This window comes from Chroicocephalus ridibundus, chromosome 1 (genome assembly GCF_963924245.1).
Source record: "Chroicocephalus ridibundus chromosome 1, bChrRid1.1, whole genome shotgun sequence".
Taxonomy (NCBI): domain Eukaryota; kingdom Metazoa; phylum Chordata; class Aves; order Charadriiformes; family Laridae; genus Chroicocephalus; species Chroicocephalus ridibundus.
The window spans coordinates 81,640,334-81,667,115 of record NC_086284.1 but is presented as its reverse complement, the minus strand read 5'-3'; the positions used below and the strand labels follow the sequence as shown (position 1 = coordinate 81,667,115).

The 26,782-nt window shown below is 38.5% G+C and overlaps 1 protein-coding gene across 1 annotated transcript in view; it reads left to right on the top strand.

Annotated features, from left to right (window-relative positions):
• The window catches only part of ANOS1 (anosmin 1), a 152,125-nt gene that overhangs the window by 117,856 nt on the left and 7,487 nt on the right, over positions 1 to 26,782 (top strand). Inside the window, exons 9-13 of the mRNA XM_063341293.1 lie at positions 878 to 1,030; positions 19,582 to 19,676; positions 21,662 to 21,833; positions 23,084 to 23,304; positions 26,055 to 26,196. Of these exons, the coding sequence (XP_063197363.1) occupies positions 878 to 1,030; positions 19,582 to 19,676; positions 21,662 to 21,833; positions 23,084 to 23,304; positions 26,055 to 26,196 (783 nt within the window). The remainder of the gene's footprint in view (positions 1 to 877; positions 1,031 to 19,581; positions 19,677 to 21,661; positions 21,834 to 23,083; positions 23,305 to 26,054; positions 26,197 to 26,782) is intronic.

The window sequence follows — 26,782 nt, the reverse complement described above, 5'->3', positions numbered from 1 at the left end:
TTGCCACTTCATAATTATTAGAATCTTTACTTTTCATTTAGGTTTATTACTGAATTAAATACAGCTTTTTTTGTTAATCTGATGCAAATACTGTCCTCTTAGAACTGATATATCTGCAAGGGTGCAATGTAAATGCAGTTTGAATCAGCATTGCTGCCTTTTCAACTGAAAATATCTAGAAATGTTGTCAACCCTGATGAACTGTTGCCAAACTAAATACTTGATGAAGGACATCCCCTTACCATTGCTTGTTGGAAGCTAGGCACATAACACCAAGGGAATTGCTCAAAGTTAATTCTGCTCTTACAGTGTTTTCCTAAGCATTGACTGTTCACTGTTGGAAACAGGAAAGTGGGCAGGAAAGATCTTTAACCTGACCAGAATGTTCTTATCTAGCATACCAAAGGACTGTATTTACTTTGATGTAATAACCATGTGTGGCACTCTGTGGGTTACACTCAATGCCATCTGTGGGTTTTGTGTATATTCAAACACTGCACAAATATTAAGACTATGAATGATTATACAGAACTACTGCTAGATACTATGCCTGTTTAAAAAGTCAATGTGTTAACATTTCTTGTTCTTGGGGGTATAAGTACACTCCCTTTCTCTATTATTCTTTTGACAATTTACAGAGCGTTTTCATATTAAAATGTATTTATTTTTTTCTCTCTCTGTCCAAAATATTTTTTGACTAAATTTCAAACAAATGATATGCTTTTCAACCATTATAGACAGTTTATACTAATTTAATTTGGGTAAAATGCTGAAATAAGACAATATGGATTAAAGATAGTATTACTTTCTGAATTTCAGCACCATTATATGTAACTGTACTTAATTAAATAATTCCTGATTGTTCTATGTATTGCAGAGGAACAGGCATCTTCTGCTGGGAAACCCCAGAAAGGACTGGTAGATCCTTACCCAACATTTCAAAGGAGAAAACCTGCTCGTTTTCTTAAAATTGGAACTCCTTTCTATCAGGACAATCAACTTCAGGTCAAAGTCTACTGGAAGAAGACAGGTTTGTCAAATTTTTATTTTACTATTTTTCTAAGGAGTAACTATCATCAACTGCAGAACATTGATAAAATACAATGAACCTTGTACAATCATTCAAAGGTAAATCCTACATCTACCCTCCCTTTACTTCACCGTCACATTAGAGTGACACATTGTCTCTCCTATTTGTGTTAGGGATGTGTAAATGTCTGTCAGAGGGAAATGACGTAAATCAGCTACCCAAAAATTACAGTCAGTCATGTTGGGACAGTGAGGTAATTTTTAGTTTGGTGGAAATTGCTTCTGTAAAGTTTTAAATAGGGGACTAGAATTTGGCCTTAGGTTCAACAGAGCTTTTGTGGCTGTCCGTGTTGTCTCCCTGAGCGTGGTTGGAGGGTCTCAAGCACATACAGTTCCCAGGTGGATTTTCTGCTGATACCACTGCAGTATCACTTGTTGGGCTTTGTCGGTTGAGAAATTAATCAAGAAATGAATGTATATGGAAATAATGCAGTGTTGTCACAAAAACTAAACAGTAGCTTGAAGCACAAAATTTCAAGTTTTACTGGCTCATGTTAACGCCACAGTAGGCTTTATGTAAAGCTTTATCAGTCACCTCGAATTAGAACAGGATGAATACTTGGCCACAACCACTGAAAAAATCTTTAAGTTGGTTTTCTGCTGCATGCACCCTTCTCTTTTTCAGAAAAATCTAACAGCAATTTTATCTTTAAATCTTCCAGTCTAAAGGAAAATGCCATAAATTTTGAGTGCCTAATCCAATTCAGAAATCAAAAAAGAGATTTTCCTTTCTTGCCCTCTAGGAGCATGTAGATTGTTACACATTGCTCCAGCTTAGCCCTAACAGGTTCATATGCTGTTATTTGAAAATGTGCCAACACTTAGTGTTTTAACTTGGAGCAATCTAGATGTGTAGCAGTAGCATGCATATACAATCCATTTAATTTTTGTGTTTGAAATAAAGGGCTACAAAATGGATAATCACCTTTTCCTCTCAGATTTTTTAAGTTCTTAAAAATATTGAAATATTGTAAATTTTGAAATATTGAAAATTATTGAGAAACATTGAAATATTTAAGTTCTTTTGGCTTTAGATGTGTGCAGCACCACCCTGAACACTGTATAACCATTCAGTTATGCTATGTAACATAAGAATATGTCACACTGGATGGTGCGGATTGTGAGAGGTATCTTTTGTTTCTTAAAAAGTGCCTGCCTGTTTGAATGGTTACCTTTCTAGCCCTGTTGTATCAAATACTTTCAAATCAAATGTTTATTCCTCCACAAAATCTGCCAGCTTTCACTCAGCCTGACTACATACACGTTTTAGATGTTTGTCTCTATCTCGGCTGTGCTAGTTTATTTTTTTCTAGCTTTCTCCATTACATTTCATTTTTGCCTAACTTCATGGAAAGCTGGAATAATTTAAAGTTTAAATAAACATTGAGGCATTTTTAATTGTGAATACTAAGTTTACCTAATAATATGGTTTTGGTTATCCAAAGTGTGATTTATATTTTCTGAGCTTGGGACTTAAGCGTTAGCCTTCTGGAAGTGAGATGTCAACTCATTGTCCAAGCTCCTTTTATAGTCAAAAAAGAAAAGCAGGTGACTTCTGAAGCAATTCATCCCACACAGCAGCTGAATCATTCTCTGGAGATGCTTCTCTTCCTTACTGAGTACTGCAGGGAGCCTAGACAACTCATTTGTAGAAGGCTTGGAGATGCCAAACATCTCTCCGTGACCTGAGGTTCAATTCTGAGCAGTTTGGACTGAAAAAAAAAAAAAGGACAAGATTTGTGCAATCTCCATCATTCCAAGATAAGGAGACGGTGATGTTTCCCACAGGTGTAAGGCCGGGTTGTGCAACTCACAGTCTACAGGCAAGATTCAGCCCAGTGGAATAATTGATTCAGCTGCAGCCCTTTTACTGACAGCCTGTTTCCAGAAGATTATCTGTCCTATAACCAAAATGCCAGCACCCCTAGTGAAATTCACCTTACAAGGAGTTTTCCAAATTCACTTTTATAGTTAATGGAGGAAAAATCATGACCAGACAGCAATATTCATCCTGTTCTGAAGTAGATATCTTGAACTAGGTGTCCACTAATTATAATGGTAACTTGAACATCAAACTTAGAAATAGATGTTGCACCGTAATTACTTAAATGTTGACATCTAAGTCTGGAGGTGAATCCCACACTGTGTTACATACCTGGCAGTAATATTTGTAGTAAAATTTACAAATGCCTATAAAAATAAATAAGGTAGTCAGCATTCTCATAGTGGCTGAGACAAGAGGCAATTAACATTAAATTAAGTCAGGGAATATCTTATAGCTTGGAAATTATAGTGTTTGGAAGTGGTGTGATCTCCAAAATTGGAGATCTTCAAAGACAGACGTGGCACAGATGTGTTAGAAATGACATGGGTTTGCATACTGTCACCTTGTGCCAGGGTTGGACCAGTTGAGTTCCTGAGTTGCTGACTGTACAGCTACTCGTCTTGTGTGAATCCATGTACATCCAGTTACAGAAGAGGGACACCCAGACACCACGTTTTGGTGATGTGGTGGGAGCAAGCTGTGACATACACTAGGGTGTTTAGCTATATGCCCCAGCCATGCAGTGGAAGCTGCCTTCATTTCTCTCACATAACGAACAGTGATAACAAAGGTGTGTGAAGAGGGGCAGAATATGGCAGTTCGTCACACTTTTTTCTTTACTTTTTTTAAGAAGAAAATATCTGTGTTCTGAGTGACAGCACATGCAGTAACTCAGCAAGAGCCATTGCCTCGTGTGGAACTGAAATATAGCCAGTTACCTGCTCCCGAGAAGCTAGTGGCTTCTATAAGCTCTTACAGGAGTTTGGAGCTTATGTAGTACCTGGATGAGGTACTGACTGCAAATTTACTAGTGACAATTTACTGCAGAGCAAGGAACACAGCAGGAGAAGGATATTGGCTGTGTCTTGTCTTTATGAAAGACAGCAGTTACTGGAGCCAGCTGCGTTGGGAACTGTACCCACGCTTCTTTCCCCTTTATGAACTGCACTGTCTCAAGTCATGTTTAGGGATTTGTAGCAGGTATAAGAATGAAGCAACTGTCATAGGAAATACCGGTAGGAATACGCCACTATACTGGTAGGAAAACGCTAGCATCTGGGCTGTTTTGATCGCAGACAGGCGATCAGAGTTTAAATCCTTCCTGACAGGGAATTGACCTCTTTGTCTTTTTCATGGTGGGTGAAAACAGGAGTCCCTGTTGATTGCTATGATGTTCTCATTATTTTGTGGTTTGCTATTAAAAACAACACTTCTGTAGTCCTAAATTAGGATGTGTGACTTTAAAACAAATAAAATTTAAGAAAACATCATGAAGCCATGTGAAAGAAAAATATTGATAATGGTAACAGTTCCCATGACATCAAGACATAGGAGTCTCAAGCTTGAATATGTTTGACATTTGTAAATTAAGCAAAAATTCAATTGGTTGTAGCAATCTATGCTTTGTCTGGTTTGATTTTGAATTTTTTTTGTACTTTCTGTGGTAGACATCATGGTCCTAAAAAGAGATGGTTGCACAGGTGACGAAATAAATATGTTATTTAGATTTTGGAATTTTTTAGGATGAAGATATTTAAACCAGCATGGTGTGGTGATATAGAGTGTCTTTTAGCTGTATTGAAAACTTTAGCAACCACTAAACCAGCAGTCTGTCGCTTTGTGAGAATGTTACTCATTTTCTATAGTAATGGCTTCTCAGAAATTTTTGTTGCATTCTCAAATTCAGTGGCTCTGCCATTCTACTTAGGTCTAAGAGCATTATTTTTTTTTTTAAATTCTGTCCAAACCCAAGATGGCTCTATAGAAGAGTTTTGTATTGCCTCACCACACTGTAGCATCACAGCACACCACAGATTACAGAAATAAACAGAAGGAAAGACTTGTGTGGATTTCTTGCAGTCTCAGACTACTTAAGAAACACAAACATGTTCCTAGGTTGTTTTAGATTATTACTTTACTTTCATTAATCCCTTTGTTAGCTGAGAAGTTGTTCTGATTTTGAATTTGAACCATTTTACTCTCTCTAAAAAGGTCAAAATAGAACAGAATCATAGAATAATTTAAATGAGTTGCAAGGGACCTCTGGAGGTCAGCTGGTCCAACCATCTGCTCAAAGTAGAACTCTGAAGTTAAATCAAGTTGTTCAGTCCTATCTGTAAGGCCCTAAAACAGATGTTGTTATTGTTTTCTGAATGAGAGGGAATTTGTCCTTTATGAATGTCGGTCTGCAGAGGGCACCTAGGAGTTTACTGCAATGTACTTTAGGATTTCCAGAATGTACGGTGACGTCTCTTGACATTCAAAGATAGTTCTTCCATTACTACGAAGAAGATGTATTCCTGTCATTTGCAGATGTGCCTCTAGGAAGACAGTGAAAGACCACAACGACAACATCAGGGCTGAAGCTCTTGCTTTTGTATCATCCCTCTGGATAGAATGCATCAGACCTCTATCCCGTGCAGCAACTGCAACAGAGCGGGTGTTGCAAACTGTTACTGGACTGGCTTTATGATATGGTAAAGAAGCGATTGCTTGTCAGTACTCAGAAACTGAACACAGCATTTGAGTTAAAGTCTGAGTAAGTGGATGGAAGATCCTATTTCCATATATATGCACCATAATGTGCCACGGTTTGGTAGCAGGAAAGACTTATTTAGGCTTGTTCTTCTTAAGTCCCATTAGCTTCAGTAAGCATGAGGCATGAATGGAATGTAGGATCTGGACTTTACATTAAAATAAATCTCTTTCTGAAATAATCTTTCAGTTTGAATGCTTCAGTATGATGGCAATAATAATTTTGCTTCAGGACGTACGCTAGCAAAAATAACTCCACACTTCAAGCAGTGCAAGGTGCTTAGCAAATGCACATAATTTTGCTAGCCAGAGTCATCACAAAAGCATATTGTAATTATATGAATACAATAGCTTCTTTCTGAAAGAAGAAAATGTCTTTCACTTGCTGCTTCTGACTTAGGCCTGGGATTAGAGAAACACAGTACATTCCTTAAAGAGCATGAATCCCACTTTTGTAAATGAAAAGAAGAACTTGCTTGTGGCCAGATTTTTTGGCCATCTCGACTGTGTGAAATTAGAAATTATGTGCTATTTATGTCAAACACTGAAATCAATTTAAACAAATCACTTTTAACTCCTTGGTGCTGGAGTCACAGAGTACCATCCATTACCAAGACTGGATGCATTCTGAACCCTTTACTTAAAAGGATTAGCTACTTAGAAAAATTAAGATCCTCAGTGTCTTGTGCAGTAATCAAGACTGAAAGTGTGAAAATAAAAAAAAAAATCCTTATGCTTCCTCTGTTCCTCAGTGGTTTGGCAACTAGAGAGCTGAGATTTTGGACTTCAGCTGAAAAGCCTTCAAATTGCTGCAAATTTGTGTATCTTCAGGGTATGAAAATAAGATAATTCCCATAGACAGAAGGAGAAAAAAATTATTCTTTATAAGCTCACTGCATCAATTCTCATCACTTGCTGCAATAATTATAATACATGAAAATATTTAAATGTAATTTAGTATGATGATTTCTTTCCAAAGCAATATGTCACAATAATATTTTCTAACCCATTACTCTGCCTTCAGTACTGTTTTCTCAGTGTCTGTTGTTTGAGTGTAATGTAACTCTCCTTGCTCAGGTAAAGCTTTAGTTTCCTTCAGTTTTCTTTGAATGAAGTCTGTGAGCATGTACGTCCCCTGTTTAAATTAAACATTTAAAGTACTTCTAGATATTTAAAATCAATATATCTGCCCCTTGGTTTTGCTTAAAAAGACAAATATTTAAAATGCATTAAGGCTTGGCTTCAGGCTTCTTTCTTTGTGTTCTTGGTAAATGCTAAAGCAGGAAAAAAAAAAGAACACTTAATGCAGGGAGAGGCAAAGAATCCTCCATTGTCTGATAAATCAACCAAACAAGAGTAATGAATTAAATTACAGGGAGGAATAAAATGCAAGGCAAGGCAAAGCAAACAGAAAGCTGCCACGAATGCTTTTAAAACCAGATCTTAGGAAAACAAAATTAACTTTCACTTAGTTCAGGGAGATAAATGAAGTGACTGTATGTGCTGACTCTTGGTTTGCAATAAGGTATTTCATATGTCAGATTTTAAAATAATTGAAAGCTTTCCCCATGTTATCCTATGGTCCTTTCTCACAGAACTAGTGCCATTGAAGCTAATGAAACCCTTCAATACCAGTTGGAGTTTCTAGCTGCTGTTGTAAAGAGTTCAGCAGTAGTTGTTTAACACTAGGTTTGGTACTAACTGTTGCACTAGGAAGATCAGTGTTTGAGCAGCTGGCCATTTTCTAATTATAGATATTTAAGCAGTAAAATATTTGTACTTGAAAGTATCAACGTGGTCCAGATCATTCTTTCAACAAGAAGACCTTGCTGTTAATTATAGCGAAGTATACACCAATATGTTCCCCTCATATTTATGCGAATACAGAGACATTAGCTCAGCAGAGGCTGATTGTTTTGGTACACATAATGTGCATTTGTATTTAGGGATTTAATTAGTATAGCTTGCCCCAAGCACAAGAATCTTTTGCTTTTCCACATGTGCTACAGCTGTCTCAGAGGCCTGTATCCTACGGGCTTCCCCAGCATCCTGACTGGGGAGGTAAGTAATGCTGTCAGCTTTAGCTGTTGTGGGAAATCATTCCGGAGTTAAAAGAATATCCTGTATCCTGTCAGAAGTATCCTCTGCGTGATTCCTACTCCTCCGTTACTTTGTCTTACATAGGCCCTAATGTAGTTACAGGAATAAAATTTTTGTTATTCCACTGCTGTTTTTTAAAATCTCTTTGCCTTTTTGCTGCCTGGAGAGACTGAAACGGGGAGCATCTGACCATCTCCAGTTGTACTTTGTAAACTGACTACAGAACTTGGACAGGTTGGTTTATGTCCAAATGTGACGTGCTAACTATACTTAAAATGTTGCTGGTGGGAGTCATGAAAAACGTCAACAAATAATACAGTTTGGTAGAGCAGGTAGTGTGCAACTTCTCAAATAGTATGCAATTGATTAGTGGGACAAATAGTAAAGTTTTAAAGTCATATTTACAATAGGGGCAGCCTCAGTGGCATCTCGCCTGTCAATGGGACGATACTGGGGAGTCGTTTCAGGGGCACAGTTTACTGCATTTCTTCATGTTTCCACAGGAACAACAGAAAACCATTACAGAATGCCTTTCACTCGCTTCCAAACCTCCGTACCTTTCAGGGTAGGTGGTTAAAGTCCTTGGCGTGAGAGACTTAGGGGCAAGTCTGTCCAACGATTAGTCCCAGGAATATCGTTGGAAGTGATTCAAAGTCTGCCAGGAAATCAAATTATCAGAAGCCAAATCAAAACTACCCACTGTGGTCCCAGAGCTCAGACAGCACAGAAGATTGATTTTGCTTAGCAGGCACCCACTGATGCCTGCTGAAGGCAGATTGTGGCTGTGCTGTACTGGTTTGATCCAGAACATTAATCAAACTAGTTCTAACTTTGTACGATTGATCCCCTTACTGCTTCATTTTAAAATGTACATAATGTATGCTGTTCTCAAGCCTTCAGTACGACCTGAATCGTACTCCAGAACACCTTTAGTAATTGTGAAAGACTATTTAATTTGACTTAAATTATGCATTTAAAAGAAGTCTTCTTTTTATACTCCAACTTAATTACTGAATACAAATTTAAGCTGGATTTCTTTTGAAGTTACATTACAAGATCAAATAGAAATGTAATTGCAAATTACCTGGTCCATGAGTGCAGTCCAAAGATCGAGCATTGTTACGTGGGAGGAGTATTGCAGATACACATTCAATATTGCATTGCGAAATTATTTATCAAGACTTGACTCACTTCAAGGCATTAAAAAAATTAACCGGCCAACTAATAAATAAACTCTCACCTGATTTTTAATTCTTCAGGAAAAAATGTTTTCAAAACCAGTATCTTTATGTTCCTTCAATAACATCTGTCATCCCAGTATAGTTTTCTACGTTTCTTATTACTTCTTGAGTATTACCATAATCTATAAAGTTCATTATTTTAACAACAAATACAAAAATTGTATATATACCCACAAATATATATATTTATAGTGTCACTAAGATTGTCATTGGCAATGTCTGTTGTTAGGCAGTCTGAATAACTGAGGGCTAAAACGGGAAGCTTTTTGCCATCCAGTTCTTCCCCTTCTTTCCCTAAACTGTATCACTAGGTCTCATTCAGTCAAAGCTTTGCCTTGTGTGCTTACCTATCGTACCTGGAACAATCCTACCATTTCTACTGTGAGGAAAAAGATACTGAGGTACTGCAGTTTAGCAAGATACTTTTCGTCAGCAACGGGGTAATCACTGCTCATGAGCGCTCTCTTAGCCTGCCTAAGTTCTGAAGTAGAATATTTTGCTTATGATCCAGGAAAGTTTGAACTATCAGCAGTGAGTCATCATGCTCATGGTGAAGATGGTTTAAACTAATGAGTGTCTTTTTGTAAATTGGGTCAATTTTCCTCCACATGCCTCTTTTTAACCTGTATTGTTTAATTAGCCTTGTTTATAAGGGGACCATAAAACCAGTTGCATAAACAATACAGACAAGGAAGGAAACTGGACTATTTGAATGAGTAGCTAGAGTTGGAGGGAAAGACACCAAAAAAGGGTATCTGACACTAAAATTAAACGTCACATGTATGCAGCTGATGAATAATGAGTTCTTAAACACCAGTTGCTTTTACTGCTGCAACCGTAAGCTGAATATAAAAATATTCATAGTAGTCTAGACCAAAGATCCATCCCACCAGGTATTCTGTTCTTGTCAGCGGCCAAAAGCAAATGCAAAGGAACATAAGAATAGGGTAAGCGTGTAATGATACTTCTGCAGATTATTGTCCCAGCTTCAGACAACTTCTAGTTCATGGGATTTCCTGAGCCCAATGTGATTTCCTTGTATTTATTCACTTCTAATGCATCTATCTTCAATGATAATATCCAGTGCTGCAACAGCATCACATAAATTTTGGGCATCTGAAACATCCTGGTTTATGGACTGTCAGAGTTTTAAGTGCTTGTTCTATGAAGAACCGTGTTTTTTTTTTGTTTTGAAGCCACTTATTCTAGCTTCATTTGAATACTAATTCTTACATTTGAGAGACAGAAGACAGTCAAGCTCTGTTCACCCTGTCTGTAAGCACGTGATTTTATAGATGTTTAACCTGTTTTCACTCTGTTTTCTCGTAGACTCAGTAGTCTTAAACTGCAGATTTAGAAACTGCCTATTAATGCCATTAACTTTATGAATAACAGTTCAGCAAAGCAACATCCTGATACGGCACGCCCTGATGCATACCATGAAAGTCCAGTTTTGGAACTTGACGGAGCATTGTACGTGCGTGCAAACCCACCCGTATGGCTTTTGCATAGGCTATGAGAGAGAAGGGAATAGCAGGTACGACTCTGTGCCTCCTTCCACTGTGGAGTTAGGGGTAAGCTGGGTCTGTACCTTCACTCTGGAACGGGGAAGGACTCACAGATTACCTACCCTCCATATAGCCTCCCCACCTAAATTAATGTCCAGGTTTGTCAAAGTTAAACAGAAGGCGAAAGCTAATGATAGAGTACCTGGTGACATTTTCAATAGATGTATAACCGTAGCAAGCCTTGGACTTGTTTGGTTGAGTTTTTTTCTTTTTTATTAAACGCAGGTTTTGGATGCGTAGATACCTTTGAAAATGTGGCTATGAGGCAGTAACGTAGGAAGCTTCTATTCAGGCTACAAGCAGCTATTGTGAGACTTGGAGCTTGCAAGAGGCAAATTTCCTTGTAATAGGAACCAGAGCGAGATACTGTTGAACTCACTTTGTATGGGATGGTGTGTGTGGGAAAAGGAGTGAGGGTAGAGGTAATCCAGTTTAGAGATGATCCCAAACTTAAATCCCTCAATATAAACATCTTTAAACCTTGAGGCTACCTAAGTCTAGATATGGACACAAATACTGTGGCTTAGGCCTGTCTTTAGATTACACACTAATTGTTAATATCATTTTTGGAAAGGCTTATCATTGTATGATACAAAAAATGCGTTCTATAGAAATAAAGTTTATTTTAAATGGCATAATGTGAGAAACAAAATCTTTGTGATTTAAACGATACCGCTTTTATTCCATATAAGAGCAGGGAACAGTATAGTTTGCTTTGTTAGGAAGCGTTTATTGAATGAAGTTTAAATGTCAACTGAGGGTTTTGGTGTTTATTTTAATCATACTGCTTGAATAGGTGATTATTAAAACATTCTTCTTCTCAGAGGTGTCATGAATACCATGAATTTCATAACCAAACATTTGACACTTTGGTGATTGTTTGTTTTGTTTTTTTTTTGTACCACTGGGTGAATCAATGCACAGGAAGCTAAAGAGCCAGAGATGTTTTAATTTCTTTTTTTTAAGATAAGTTACTTAAAATGCCTGAGACAGAACACATCAACAACATAATTTTTACAGGGAAAAGAGGAGTGCAGAGAGGCTCACAATGCGATAGCATATCGATGCAACGTTTTATGATTAGTTGAAGGTAAATTGTGTTTACCTGTGTATCCTAAGACTGACATCTCACTTTGCATTTGCTGAACTACCCTAAGTAAAATGACACTTGTTATTCTGTCTTTGTTCCGTGTCTTATCATTAGCTTCAGATTTCAAATGTTGGCAAGAAACGCCGTGATTCAGAGAGGCATAGAATGACTTGTGAACCAGTATGTGAAGAAATAAATAGGTGTTATGGTCAAGTACTGACTGAGATCATGTTTTGCTTCTTTGCAGTACGCTGAAGTACTGGAGAAGCCTGGAGAAGAGAAGGCTGAGGGGAGACCTTATTAATATTTACAAGTATCTAAAGGGTGGGTTTAAGGAGGATGGAGCCAGACTCTTTTCAGTGGTTCCCAGTAACAGGGCGAGGGGTAACAGGCACAAGCTGGAACACAGGAAGTTCTGATCAAATATGAGAAAAAACTTCTTTACGGTGAGGGTGACAGAGCACTGGAACAGGCTGCCCAGGGAGGTTGTGGAGTCCCCTTCTCTGGAGACTTTCAAGCCCCACCTGGATGCAGTCCTGAGTAATGTGCTCTAGGCAATCCTGCTTTAGCAGGGGAGCTGGACTAGATGATCTCTAGAGGTCCCTTCTGACTCTGAAAAATTCCGTGATTCTGTGATTCCGTGAAGTGTTCCTTCTCTAACTGTTCTTCAGTCGTGCTGTTATTGCAATGCAGCAAATACCACGTGGATTACTTTATACTAATCGTGTCTCCAAAACTGAAGCAACTAGTAGTAAATAACACTGCTTCCTTTATTCACTTGGATTTTGCCCATATTTAAGCCTTCCCTGCATATTTTTCAGGACCTCTCCAGCAACCGAGTCTTAGCAGAAAAAGTGTTTATGGAAACTTGCGTGTTGTAGAACTCTGTGTTGACCTGGAGAGGAATGGTGGCCTGGTAAACAGATGGGGCGCAAGCCTGAGAGAGCAGGAGACACTTCATTATATTCTGTCATCTCAACTATTTACATAATAGTTCTTGGTGTGGAAATACAGGCAGGTTACACTGTAGAGCAAACACTGCTGCTCATCCTTCTGCCAGAATGGTGGGTTGGAAGCAGTGCCGTGTTGAAGCCTTTCACTTGCACGTATCTTTGGGCACTGCAGAGATGATAAAATGTTCTTCTTTATGCAAGGGGTCATAAATTTCACCATTTACCATTGGTACATTTACACTTACATACCATAGCACAGCTTCACCATTCAATACAATGAGATAAGTAATTTTTGCCCTGAATGGTGTGTTGTTTGATACAGGATTTATACAGAGCTCCCCAAAATCGTAAACATAACTTTGCTGTAGAAGCAATTAATCAAGCTTGTAGATACTGAGACATGCACTTCATGTGCCCTGAGCAGATTCTGCCCTGTGCTGGGATATTAAATACAAAATCTTTACCCCTTGCTATAGCCTATTTTTAGAGCAGTAATGCTGCAAGACGTATGATCCAGAAAGGAAATTACTTAATTTTGCTATATCCCCTTCTTCCTATAAGTCCAAGACAATCGAAGACATGTTCAAGACCACCTTTCAGCTCTAGTTTGTATGGTCATTAGTGTCTTGATCTTGGTGGTTACTAAACTTTCTGGTCTGATCCATTAGCTACTCTTAACTATTGAAGTCAACACGACTGTTCATATGCTTAAGTGGTTTGTTGAATCAGGGCCAGAGTGCTCAGAAGCTTGTAAGATTAACCCCCCAGTATGAGAAGAAAAACAAAAACCATGTGGCCAGTCGCAAATAATCATTGCAATTTTTGCTGTATGAAGTATCAGATTTAACAATATATAATAGATCCAAAGCTTTAGCTACATGCAGAACAAATTTCTTTGCTAATTTTCTTACTGAATAGCTTCACAGAAATTTCTGTCTCCTTATGGCATTCTGTTGGAAGAAAGGTTAGGTTTGAATGAAGACAGCAGGTTTACACATGGCTAATTATCTTCCAAACTTTGATAACAACTCATTTTGACATACAGTTAGCATATTAATTATATGTATATACTTTGGAGGGAGTCAGTTTGCTGAGGTAACTTGACAAAAAATACAGAACACCATTTCCTTTTTTACTGAAATACTCATTTGACATATGTTTTTTATTTATTTTAAATTAGTGTTTTTACGCTGCCGGATAAAGGTTTTCATATAAGTATATCTTATTTTAGAGTCTTTACTTTTTAACCATATTTTATTCGAATTGGAAGATCTATCAGACACTGCTTGTTAATTACTTCAAATCCTGTCATGATACAGAAATCAGCTTGATGTTACTGTGTTTATTGATGCCAGACATTTTTATTGTAATTAAACCTTAATTGGAGCTGCCGTTGTTGAATACGTCTGCTCTGAAAGCTTGTTTTCCAGCAAATCCCATTTGATTTTTCTTTCTAATAAATTATTGTAATTTGATTGCCTGCATAATAGTGCTGTCACAGCTGGCATTAATTGGCATTTTTATATCAAATTGTAAAGACCGATCATCCAACAACCACCCATCAAACACCGTAATATACAACTGTAAGGATGAAGTACTTTTACAGCAAAGGCCATTATCGTTATCATTGTACTGGGTGGTTTTTCTGAATGGGTCTCGAGCTTCAGAGTCTGTGGCAAGATGATGAGATTTAGCAAGCGTAGGACGTAGGCCTAGGGTATTCCTACTAATCATCATGCAGCCATGACTTAGGGTATGTTGCAGTACTTTAAGCAAAACTTTTCAGTTTAAGATGCTTAAATTGTGCATACGAACCCAAACTTTTCAAAGTGGCAAACAGATATATTTGGCATTGGCATTAATAGGATTTTGAGATGCTTTTACAGCTTAAAGCTAGAGAATAAATGTGCATTTCGCCCCCCCAAAAAAACCCCTGAAATATGTTTTTTTATTTTAATTGAAATGGAACTAAAGAGTTTTGGTTGGGGAGGGGGAGAAAGAAGATAAATCTGATGAAGAACATCTTCATAAACACAATAAATAGAGAGAGAGCTTTGTGGAGATCCTCATGTGGAGTTAAAGGCTTTTTTGGGTGAAACACAGGAGGGAGGGAATCAAGAGACATCTTTTCAACATGCTTTAGAGCATCCCCTGATCAATACATTTCTAGTTAGAGATTTAAGATTTCTGTCCAGCAAAGTTGGCTGCATACCCTTGTTGAGTAAAACAGCTAAGCATATGTGGAATTTTAAGAACACGCTTATGTGATGTCTGTGTAGGAATGTTTTCTTAAAGCTAGGAACTCATTTTATACTTCAGAAAAAATTACTTTAAAAATCATAGCCAAAATAATTGCCATTAGCTAGTAGCTTATTTGGGAGGATTAGTTTTGTGCAACTCTGTGAAACATCACGAAATATTTAGCTTGAGCTGATGAAGGTCATGTCCATGACAGTAACTTTACAGGTTTTTTAAAGTAATTTTTGGTTTTGCTTTTTTTTTTTCTTTTTCTTTCTAAAAAAGCTTGAGACTAAAAGCAATTGTTTGAATAAGCTGTCTGCTTTAACAGTCCTTTAAGGAGTTCTTACTTAAATGATTATTATATTGACTAATTTCACAAGCTTAGAGCTGCTCGAATGAGTGCTACCACTTAGTATGTCCTTCAAATTCAGTGTTTCTATACAAATATTTTGAGTTCTGGGAAAGATGAATGCTTACTGTTTGTGCAACCATCAGTCTTTTTAGTGTTAAACGGTATACTTTCTAACCATGAGAACAATGAAGTTATAAAGCTTCATAAAGACTTATAATTTGAAGTACAGAATCAAGAAAACTCCAAACTATTAAGAAGGTGATTGATTATATTAAAAAAAGGCTTTATAATGTGATACCTGAAATATCAGGGAACCAGACTGAAGGAGTCTGGCAGTTTCTTTTCAGTATTACATACCTATTGTAGAAGGGATAGCAGAGCTTTCTAATAGAACTGGCCAAAATCATTCCCATTAGATACTGGATATTCTGTTAGCACTAACTACTCCAATGACTTTTCAGAAAAAGATGTGTCTGTGGGTTACATGTATTAACTTCAGCTGCGCTGAGCTCAGAACCATGAGCTTTGGTGGTAGTGGCTGACATTCCGCTAGACTGCAGCTTGGATCGCTTGTCCAGTAGCTACCACCGAGTTTGTAATGGACAGCTGAAAACAAGAATCTAAATAAAATTATAGTAGTGATCTCACTAGAAGAGTGTATATTGCTGGAGAGAAGGCTGGGAGAAGTTTTTCTTTTGCATGTGCTGTAAACACAAAATCAGATGTATAATGTTGCATAAAAAAACTCTAGAGTGATGAGCTTTTGGAGTAATTTTATAAAACAAATGCATATTTTAATTTTTTTTTTTAAGTCGCTTATGTGGCTTTTTAGATCATTCCATACATCTTGTCTCCTTTTGCTTTTAAAAAATTTAAAGATAATTTCTAAATCAGTCATTTCATTTAATATGCATACTTCATGCATGCACATACACTTTGAGTTTTTCATGCTTCTAGCTTTATTTAATCAGGAAATGTCTCACCTTTCCCTATTTTTTAAAAAGTTTCTGTCTCGAGTAGGAACTACTTCCCTATTATATTTCAGTTTTGTAACCCAAATTACTCAGGCTATAGACCCTGATAGGATAGATTTTGTAAAAGGAGAAAATTGTTTTTATTGTTAGCAACTGTTTTTACATTCTTCTTTTTAACAAAAAGCAATTAACATGTTTATGTTTAAATGACAGAATGGTAGGGGTTGGAAGGGACCTCTGGAGATCATCTAGTCCAACCCCCCAGCCAGAGCAGGGTCACCTAGAGCAGGCTGGACAGGAACACGTTCAGTCAGGTTTTGAATGTCTCCAGAGACGGAGACTCCACCACCTCTCTGGGCAGCCTGTGCCAGTGCTCTGCCACCCTCAAAGGTTTTCCTCATGTTTAAATGGAATTTCCTGTATGCCAGTTCGTGCCCATTGCCCCTTGTCCTGTCGCTGGGCACCACTGAAAAGAGTCTGGCCCCATCCCCTTGACACTCACCCTTTAGATATTTCATAGAATCATAGAATCATTTAGGTTGGAAAAGACCCTTGGGATCATCAAGTCCAACCATCAGCCCCACTCTACAAAGTTCTCCCCTCCACCGTTTATAAGCCTTGATGAGATCCACTCTTAGTCTTCTCTTCTCCAGGCTAAACAGATCCAGGTCTCTCAGCCTTTCCTCATAAGAGAGGTGCCCCAGTCCCCTGATCACGCTCGTAGTCCTCTGCTGGACTCTCTCCAGTAGTTCCTTGTCTTTCTTGAACCAGGGAGCCCACAACTGGACACAGTACTCTATATGTGGCCTCACAAGGGCAGAGTAGAGGGGGAGGGTGACCTCCTTCGACCTGCTACGGCACTCTTTTTAATGCACCCCAGGAGACCATTGGCCTTCTTTGCTACAAGGGCACATTGCTGCCTCATGGTCAACTTGTTGTCCAGCAGGACTCCCAAGTCTTTCTCCGCTGAAGAAATCTATTAGATAACTGCAACGACAAAGATGGAGATGAGAACTGAAGAAGTTTTAGTCTTGAAAATAAAAGTTCAGGGAAGTCAAAAAGGCCTGTTCTACCAAAAAGTTTTGGATAAATTTAGCTGGTGCGTCCTGATGCATTCCAGTTTATAGCTGTTGATGTACTTTTATATATGTGTGCAAAACCCTTGCTGAAATAACTTTAATTACATACTCACTGAAAGAAAGAAAATCTCACCTTTTCAATATAGGTTATTATCAAAATACCAGATTTGAGCACTGTCAAATACAAGATTCATTTATTCATTTTATTTAATTAAGAAAATAATGAAATTATGTTTATTAAAAACCTTCATCCTGCATTTACAGTCCAAATTGATAGGAAGGGAAATAGCAATTTTTTTAACCTCTTCATGATGTTCTAGCTCAAACAGAGAAGTTATCAGAAAAGACAGCTCTTTGTGAATGGGTTACTAAGAGTTTGCTGGTGCTGGAGAGGAGAAGTAGGAAGGAAGAAAAGAACTGCCTGTGAGCAGAAGCTCACATAAGGAATGGAGGTGGAGCTGCAATAAAATATGAACAGAATTCTACTGTGCCAGGAGCTGGAAATACCAAATATCTTGGGTTACAACCTGTTTAATTACGTTACTGAACGGAGGCTTAGTAAACGTCTACACTGATATATCTGGTTGCTGAGTTGTGAGCTCTTGATATTTAGGATTTATCTATCTTTATGGGAAAGATAAATCCTCAGTTGCCCATGTAGTGATATTCAGTGACCTTCCCGAGGTATGTGTTTAATTCAGTTCTTGGTGGCTCGATAATGGCAAGGCTTAATTGGCTTTGATAATCTCTACCAAAGAGAGCGCGATTTATTTACGCATTGCAAGTGAAAGTTATTATAAGTGAAAATAGCCAATTTGTAGCTTTACAAAGAGCAGTCCACAGTCCACCTTACATGCAGGTAGTTTAAAATAGTAAATTGTGATTATCAGATAGTATACAGAGTCACTGTGGTTAATTGGCACACAGTGTACATCATTAATATATCGTGATTAACATAGCACAAAGTTTTCAGATCCCAAGAAGCTAGGTGTTTGGTTTGTTTGCCCCAGGAGAGGGGTGCAAGCAGGTGACAGGCAATACCCGAGTGAACTGGAACAGACAAAATCAGATGAAACCTGCTTACAAATGGACTGTGAGTTTGTGTCTTCATCCAATAGGCACATCAAGTGGCAAGGCCCAGCAACTAAGAGGCAAGTGAAAGCACATCCAACAAAGCAGCAAGTTATTACTTTATAGATTTCTTTTGTAAAAAAAAAAAAAAAAAAGTTGGGTTTCCAAAGAAATCACACAAATAATTAGCATACATGTTGTTATGAAGATAGTTGCTGCAAAAATCTATTTCAAGGAGCTTCTAATCAGTCTTTTTACTGGAATACCATTTGAGCTAGTTTCAGACACTACTTATTTTCTCTTTAGTTTACAATCCTCCCCTTCTGCATCCAAATTGCTCATAGCAGTCTAATGCCAGATCAGCCCTTAAGGCAGCAAAGGTATTTGTTTTCCGTCCTGAAACCCACAATCAGGCACATGGCATTAGTGGCTATGTCATACCAAGCTAATTAATAATAACAGACATAATTCTGCGTCCCCCGTGTTAGGAGAACTAAATCCAGGAAAATGACAGCATGTATGTGCACTGCCTGATGAGTTGTTCTTCTTTTGTCTAAATCTTTATTCCCCTTTGTTTTTCTTCCTTATGCAATCAGTATTAGACAGGGAGCTGGAAGAGCTGGAAATTGATTCAAATCTTGTACTATTGATACTGCAGCAAGTTTTGTCATTCATTTAAATAGGAGCAAACTGAAGCCTTTGGTATTACTCCTAAGAGTCAAGACTAGAATTTTGTTTGGACAGATACTGAACAGGTCTTATGCTACATTCTGAAAGGAGAAAGCTCCGCGATTTACAGCCTTTTCACATGTCTGCAGACACAGATTTCTCAAGCAGTGCCAGGCAGCAGTATTGCAATGCTCTGACAATATAAACAGTCACAGGCAGTTGACACAAAATAATTCCTATCATTGCAGGATGTTTAGGACTAGCAGCATTGAGATTTTTTTAAATGCTCATTTTAAATGCTGGATTTTTAAAAGAATGTAGGCGGTATATGCTTACATATGTGAAAAAGCCAGTTCACTATTTTTAAAGTTATCTCCATTAGCTGATATAAGGTTTAAATTACATAAGTGTTTAATATTGTCTCCACTCTGTTGAAGGATGCTTAGGAACAAGTGAGAAACTACCAGCTCTACGATACTTAAAACTCATATTTTTATCCAGAGAAGCCAGAAAAGTTGCAATGGTGAAAGCATAATTATAATATATGTCTTTTCCTCTCTTTTTATATCACTTAGATATCAGCATGAATCAATTCCAAGTCCACTGGTTACTGGAGTCCTGTGCACACAATGACACCAAAGGACTTGGGAAAGTAACTGAGCTGACTTACGTAAGTCTCCGTTCAGCCTTCTGCCTGACTCTGAGCAGCTTCTAAGCAGCAAGAGAAAGGATGGTTCTTTAACCTAACACGGTATCCTTTATACCGTGCTTCACAGATAAGAATGTTTCTTTTTTATGTTTTCCTCTTTGGCAAAAGATAAAATCTGGACTGTTTGGGGGTTTGTTGTTTGGTTGGTTTTTTTTAAATCCACGCTTGGCTGAAATAGTATTTTTTGTTGTCGGTGTTATTCAGAAAACAAGAGCAGGCAAACAAACTTCTTAGCTAAGTACTTACATATTTCTACAGCATATAGAACATGGAGCTTTATCTATAACTGATACTGTAGGACTCTAGTACAGTGCAAATACTGAACAGTAATAATACTAATTAATAAACTAGGTTTTCTTTTAGACATGCAGGTGGGTTTCATAACCCTGAGGAGAATAATGGAATAAGAAAAAAGGACGATAGGTGAAAAATACTAGACATTAAATCTGGAAGTCGGACAGATATCAGATTAGGAGAGAAGCTCTACGTAAGTGGATGTCAGCCCAAATATATATTGCAGTGGCAGTTCTTCGTACTCAATTTGTTTGCAATCTAGTGTCATCCATCTCTGTAACACATTATTTGAACAACACAGTAATGTGATTGGTGCATCACAATTGATTTAGTGGGTTATGAAGAATGGAAGAAATCGCAATTCACCTTTCCTTCTTCCCCTGACCTATACTACTGGATCAATTCAGTGGAGTTAATGGCATGTAAAAGTAGAGTAAATCAAAAGACATAATTTCTCAAACAGAAGGCTGTTAGCTTGTAAGATTTACTGTTTCATGGGGTCAGCAAAGCAAATATTAGAGGTGGATTTAAAAAATGATTGTGACATAATGTTATGATTGGTCCCAATATTTCAGGTTATGCACATTGAAGATAGAAAGTTAACATTTAAGAAGTTTATTTCCACTAGAGGTCAGGAAAGACTCTTTGTACATCTGCCCAAATGCATTGTGGGATTAGTTCATTTATTTTGTCTAAATCATCTTACTGTAATTGGTCCAATCTACTTTGGGAAACTCTGGGTTTCTCTTGAGGAAGAAAATAATTGCAAGGAAGCAAAAGAAACTTGATGCTACAAAAAGTTTGGTACTGGGTGTGATAGGTCAAGGTGGATAAAGACCTTATGTTTCCAGTGTTGAGCATTTAGGCCCTGTCACAATAAATAAAAATAGTCCTGTCACAATTTTAAGCAGGAGTCAAGCCTATTAGAGCACTCTCTTGGCAGGTGGAAGGTGAGGAGTCAAGTCCCAGCCCAATCTCTGTGTTCCATTGGAAATGGCCTTCCAAGTGAAGGTTAGACTAATCCAGTTTGGGATTAGAAAAAAGAGTGAGTTATGCAGAAAAATGCTGGAAAGTAGTGATTCTGAAGGGAAGTAAATATCTAAAGGACAGTGAAAGACTGCTGACCTTATCCGGTAAGGTATTATTGGACATCTTCCCAGGAAAAGAAAAAAAAAAAACAAACATTTTTTTCTCATATATGATTTGTGCTAAAGCTTTCAGGATGTAGATGAAGCCTGTCATTTACAGCAGCTTAACTCAGCTTTCTTACATTTATTTAATTCGATTAGCATTTACATCCTCACATTGCAACCCCCATTGCCATCATGTCAGAGAGACTGTTCTAAATGCTGGAAGCCAGTTGCTTTGATGCAGGGTGGCAAAGGAACTCTTGTAGAATTGAAGGACGTATCCAAATACCATGCAAATAATGTTTTGCTACTAAAAATAATCATAACATAGGCAGTGTTTGCTTTGTTCTCTGACTAAAAGCCATGTTGGCATGTGTTAAGCATATCATGAAAATATTTTATTGGAGAAAACTTCTCATCTTCTGCCAACCTTATTTTTCAATTTATTTTTTTTCTAGAGCAGTTTTTTTTCAATTATTTTTTTCTATTTGCAGCATGTGATCTCTTTGTTTTTTCTTCTAGGAAAACTACATGATTCTGAAGGACCTGTCATTTTCATGCAAATATAAAGTAACTGTTTTGCCTGCGAAATCTAAAGGTCGTTTTAAGGCTGAGAGCATTTTCTTTGTTACCCCACCTTGCTCTGCATTTAAAGAAAAAAACCACAAGCACATTAATTGTCCCGCTGAAGGAGGTAAGGCATGATCTGGGAAAGTAGCTAAATAGTTTCAAATGCATTTATAATCACCAACAAAAAAGTCCTTAAAATCAATTCTAAAATGGGAAATGAAAGATTCAGAACAAATGAAAATATGACTAATGCTTATATGAAAAATCAACTAAAATACAGAGCAGTATAGATTTTGGCTGCCACATTACCATTTTGTCAATTAGGTGATAATTTTAGTGGACTGTTTATAAACATATGATGACATTTGTTATTATACAGTTTTTATTTTTATAAGGAGGAACTGTTTCCCAGTTATATTCATTATAGTGATAGATGATAACTGTAAACATAATCATGCTGGCATAACCCATCTTTTAAATGTTTTGCTACTGATGCAAGCTGCTTTTTCAGTTCGATTTTGTTTAGGTTAATTCTGCTCTCAAATAAAAAAATAAAGGCACTCATATCTTTCACAGTGTTCTCACAATGGTAGGTGTAGCCAGAGGGTTATGGAAAATTGCAGAATCATGGAGATGCTGGTTGGTAAGGAGCTCTGGGCTCAGCCAGTCCGGCCGCTTGCTTGAAGCAGGGTTGCTGTCAGCGCTAGGTCAGGTCAGCCATGGCTTTGGACAGCCACGTCTGGAAACCTCTCTCTTCAGCTAGAGGGTGGACCTCTCATTTTGAGTCCTTACTGTCCCCAAGGGTACTCCCGTGCTTCGTGGGTCGCCTCAGAGCCCTGCTGGCCACCATTGCCATTTCCTCACCGCCCCTCTGGACAGTTTGCAGCATTACAACCTTATTCCTGGGCAACTGCAACTCAGGCATATGTTTCCCCTAATCAGAGTGCCCCTATTAAGTTGTACTACAGTTTTAGAGCATGAATCTCACTTTTTTCCTGCATCATGGAGTTCTGTGCGGTCCTGTGGGTTTTCTTTGTGATCCCAAAATTGAAAAGCAGAGCTCAGGTATTCTGAAATACAGAGGAGCGGCAGGATGGTTGCCTGTGAATGAGGCGCGTATGCCTTTACATGCCACAGGCTTTCCTTTCTGTCACCTGCAGCAGACAGGATTTGATTCGGCGTTTAAATTTGGCACAAAATGCCAACAGAATATATCAAAGACGGGCTTTGGTTAACACTGAAAATACGATGGCAGAAAGCTGGCAGGATCCTGGGTAACACCAGAAAGCGCGCTCTGTCTGACCTTGATTTGTGGAACTAAATGAACATTATCTCTCAAAGTTTAGCTTCTCTTTTTGCTTTCCAAATTTATAGTGCCAGTTCTACCCAAAGTGTTGGCCAAACCCGAGAACCTATCTGCGTCTTTCATTGTCCAGGAAGGTAACATCACTGGGCATTTTTCCTGGAAGATATCTAAGGCAGACCTTCGCCAGCCCATGACTGGCTTTCAAGTCACTTGGGCAGAAGTAACCACAGAAAGCCGGCAGAACAGCTTACCCAACAGCATCATTTCGCAGTCGCAGATACTGCCAGCAGTAAGTTGTTTGTTACTTTCCTTTGCTAGCGGCTTCATAAGCGTGTGCGTATGTGGCCTATTTTTAATGTTTAGTGGTAATGCAGATGTCACACGTAGCGTTCTCTGGCTCTGCAGGCAAGTTGGAGCAGGAAGTGCTTAATTTTTCCTCCTTGCTGGAGAAACAAAGCACAGCTACTCTTCTTGATGACACATCAAACATTTTAATGTTCACAATTGTCAAATTAGCAACCGTTGTCTGAGAAATGCCTGAGGGGAGGAAAAGATCATCTGTGTGGCAATAAATAGTTTTTATTTTCTTTTGATGATCAGGCTGTTCAACTTGGTCATTACTATATTTTTACTAATTATTTGGTATCCAAGTTGACGGATTTAAGAGAATTTTCTCTTCCTTTGAGTCAGTCATTGCTCTAAGAAAAATAAAAATCACTTCCCCCTCTGCCAATATGCACCATTGTCTGACAGACAAATAATTTAAAGGAGAAGTAGATTTCACTGTTTATTGAAAGCGTGAGAATTAACAATTGGAATTCTTCCCCCTATTTGCTTTAAGATGGCCTTTGCTATTTCAGTTCCTCCTCTGACAGAGGCAGGTGAAGAGCACTTCATTCCGACTCTGTTGCCAGACCCACCAAAGTCAACAAAAGGCTTAAGCAGCTGGCCTTGATCCAAAGTCAGCTAACAACATTGGGAGTCTTTTCATTCACTTCAGGGAAGTGGATCAAGGCGGTTCTGTCTAGAGCAGAGCTGGCTGAAAGTCTTTTCACAACATTTGTTTCATTAAAGAATGCGTAAAATGTTTTGTTGGACACATCTTACATTCAACGCGTTTTCCACAAATCCAAAGCAAGGTTCTCACCATTCTGTCTTAGTTCCTAGCAGACCGCCCTAAGGCTAGGGCACCCGTGTTTCAAAGCCTGTTGTTCTGGGTGAGAGCAACAAAGTTGACCGCGGATGCTCTACAAGCATGGGGCAAGCTACCACGCAGCGTGCAGAGCTGTTTTGTTACAGCTTAGTACAGACTCGGTGTGATCTGCACCAATTCCCTCAAAGCTCGACCCACAGTCCAGCGTGGAAGCACAGTGCGGATACAGCCTTGGTCTCTTCAGCCAGCCATGTTGCAAGATTGCCTGAAGCGGTTACTCAGTCACAGACCTTCGGCTTCAAACAGCCACTTTAGCACAATGATAAGCAAAGTTACGGACCATGAGATGTTACTTTTCACTTCACTTTTCATCTTGATTTTTAGGAGCAGGTGTATATTTTATTCAGAATTTCTTATTCCTTTTTTAAGCTTTTGGTCCAGTTAGGTCTGAAATACATATAAAGTTTTATTTAAAACACTCCTTTGCATTGGATTATGCTTTAATGTTTTCTCTTTGTTTTTCTCTGTTTTTCTACTGTAGAGTCTGGGGATTCCTTTTATTTAATTATCTATCACTATATATATCTCTCTGTCTATTTATTGCAACTGATTTGAGCTGAAACAGTATCTTCTACCTCTCAGAAACCACTACAATTAGGGTATTTTACGGTGATGATCATTCACTCATTCTCGTTGGTAGCCTCTGAGTGATAAAAATTTAATATTTACACAACAGGGACTGAAACCCAGAGGTCCCAAATGCTGGAGGAGCACCTGAATGGGCAGAGCGAGTGTCTGAGTGCGATGTGTGCACTCCTCTCTCTCTCCTACCTGTTCGGTATGTTATACGAGGTGGAACAGCTTCAGCAAGGTCTATAAAGAGCAGCCCCATCTATCTCAGAATATGTGCTAATTCGGCAGTAAAACTACACGTTTCCCCCCACCTTTTCTCTCTCTCCTTTCCCCTTCACTGTGGGCTCTGGCAGTAACAGCAAATTATCAGTTATTCCCACAGCCCGCTTAGAGCCCCCCACATGGTGCTGGGTGCAGTGCTGGTCACAGGAACTTGCCCGGCAAATTCCTGGCTGGCCCGGCCTGGCTGGTGGCAGGAGCACGCTGTGCCCGCACTGTCCGGCATCACTGCCCCGCTGTCCCCTTCCCGGGACTGGTCCTTTTCAGCTTGGAGTAAGGTGACTCAGGACTTTAGATTCCTTAATGCTCTTCATTCTTTAGTCATACGTCTTCCCATTTGGGAGCATTTATAAACTTACTCTGAAATTATTTTGCACCGGTGTAAGTGACCACGCAAGGTATGGAGCAGTGAAAATTGAGGCCATCGTGCCAAAAACGGGATTAAGAACAGAAGGGCAGATTCTCATGCTGTAATTGGTACAAGTATGCTGAAATCTGTGTAGCCACGCTTATCTTCATTAGTGCAGCAGGCAGCCAGACCTGTGAATTGCCATGAATTAATTTACCAATTAGTGGAATTCACAGAAAGATGACAAATAAAAAAAAAGTTTATGTAATGAACATATTTGTTAAAAAGAATTATTAGGAAGTTAAAATTTTATTATTATTTTTTTAGTGATCAGCACATCATCCATTTTCAAAAACACTAAGGAACGACTTGGACCTCTTATACACGAAACCATCGCATTATGGTAAAAAGTATGCTCAAAGGCAACGGCAAGCAAAAAATTCAAAACAAACCCTCTCAACAAAGTGATACGTATGTTAAATCCTTTTAAGAGGATTCTAAGAATTCTAAGAATGTGGATGCTGAGAGTGACAGAACCTGTTTAAAACTACTGCTTTGTATGAGTAGGTCAACTATGTTTTATTTTTAGACGCTCTGAGAATTAATGCGATTTATTTATTTTTAGGATCATTATATACTTACCGTGCCCAATCTGAGGCCATCGATGCTATACCGCTTGGAAGTTCAAGTGCTGACGACTGGTGGGGAAGGGCCAGCTACGATAAAATCGTTCCGAACACCTGACCTGCCTCCATTTTCACCCCACAGTACGTAGTACCCCATTGTGACATGTGGTTACGTGTGACAGAACTTCAGTCCTCCACATGCAAACAGTTAGCTTGAGCCTTGGAGTCTTTATTGGTTCCAGTAGCATTCCATGAATTTAAGATGTGTGAAAATACTGGTTTTTTTCCCCCATAACTGTGCATCAGCAATGATGGAAGCAAATGCAGTCTTTCTCTCACTCGGTTTCTGTGGTCTGACATTTGCCATTTATTCCACCACAGCTCTTGGGCTTCTGCCTATAGCGCTTGGGATTCAAAGATGGTCTGTCCTCCAAGTGCTGTCTAGGCCTGGGATTGCTTAGCTTTCAAGATTTGATTTTTCTGGGTGCATTCAGTCCAGCATGGATAGAGCCTGATGATATTTCTAAAGCAGTGCAGGCCTCATAATGGCCATTTCCAGCATTTTATAAGTTTCTGACAAGTACAGCTCAATGTTGCGAAGCTCAACAAAGAAATATAATGAATTAGTCCAAGATTCATCTGCTTGAAACCTTTTATCCTTTCACAGTCACTAAAGTTGTCTGGACTGAATATGCACATAGTTGTGGGCACCGGCAGTTCACTTACA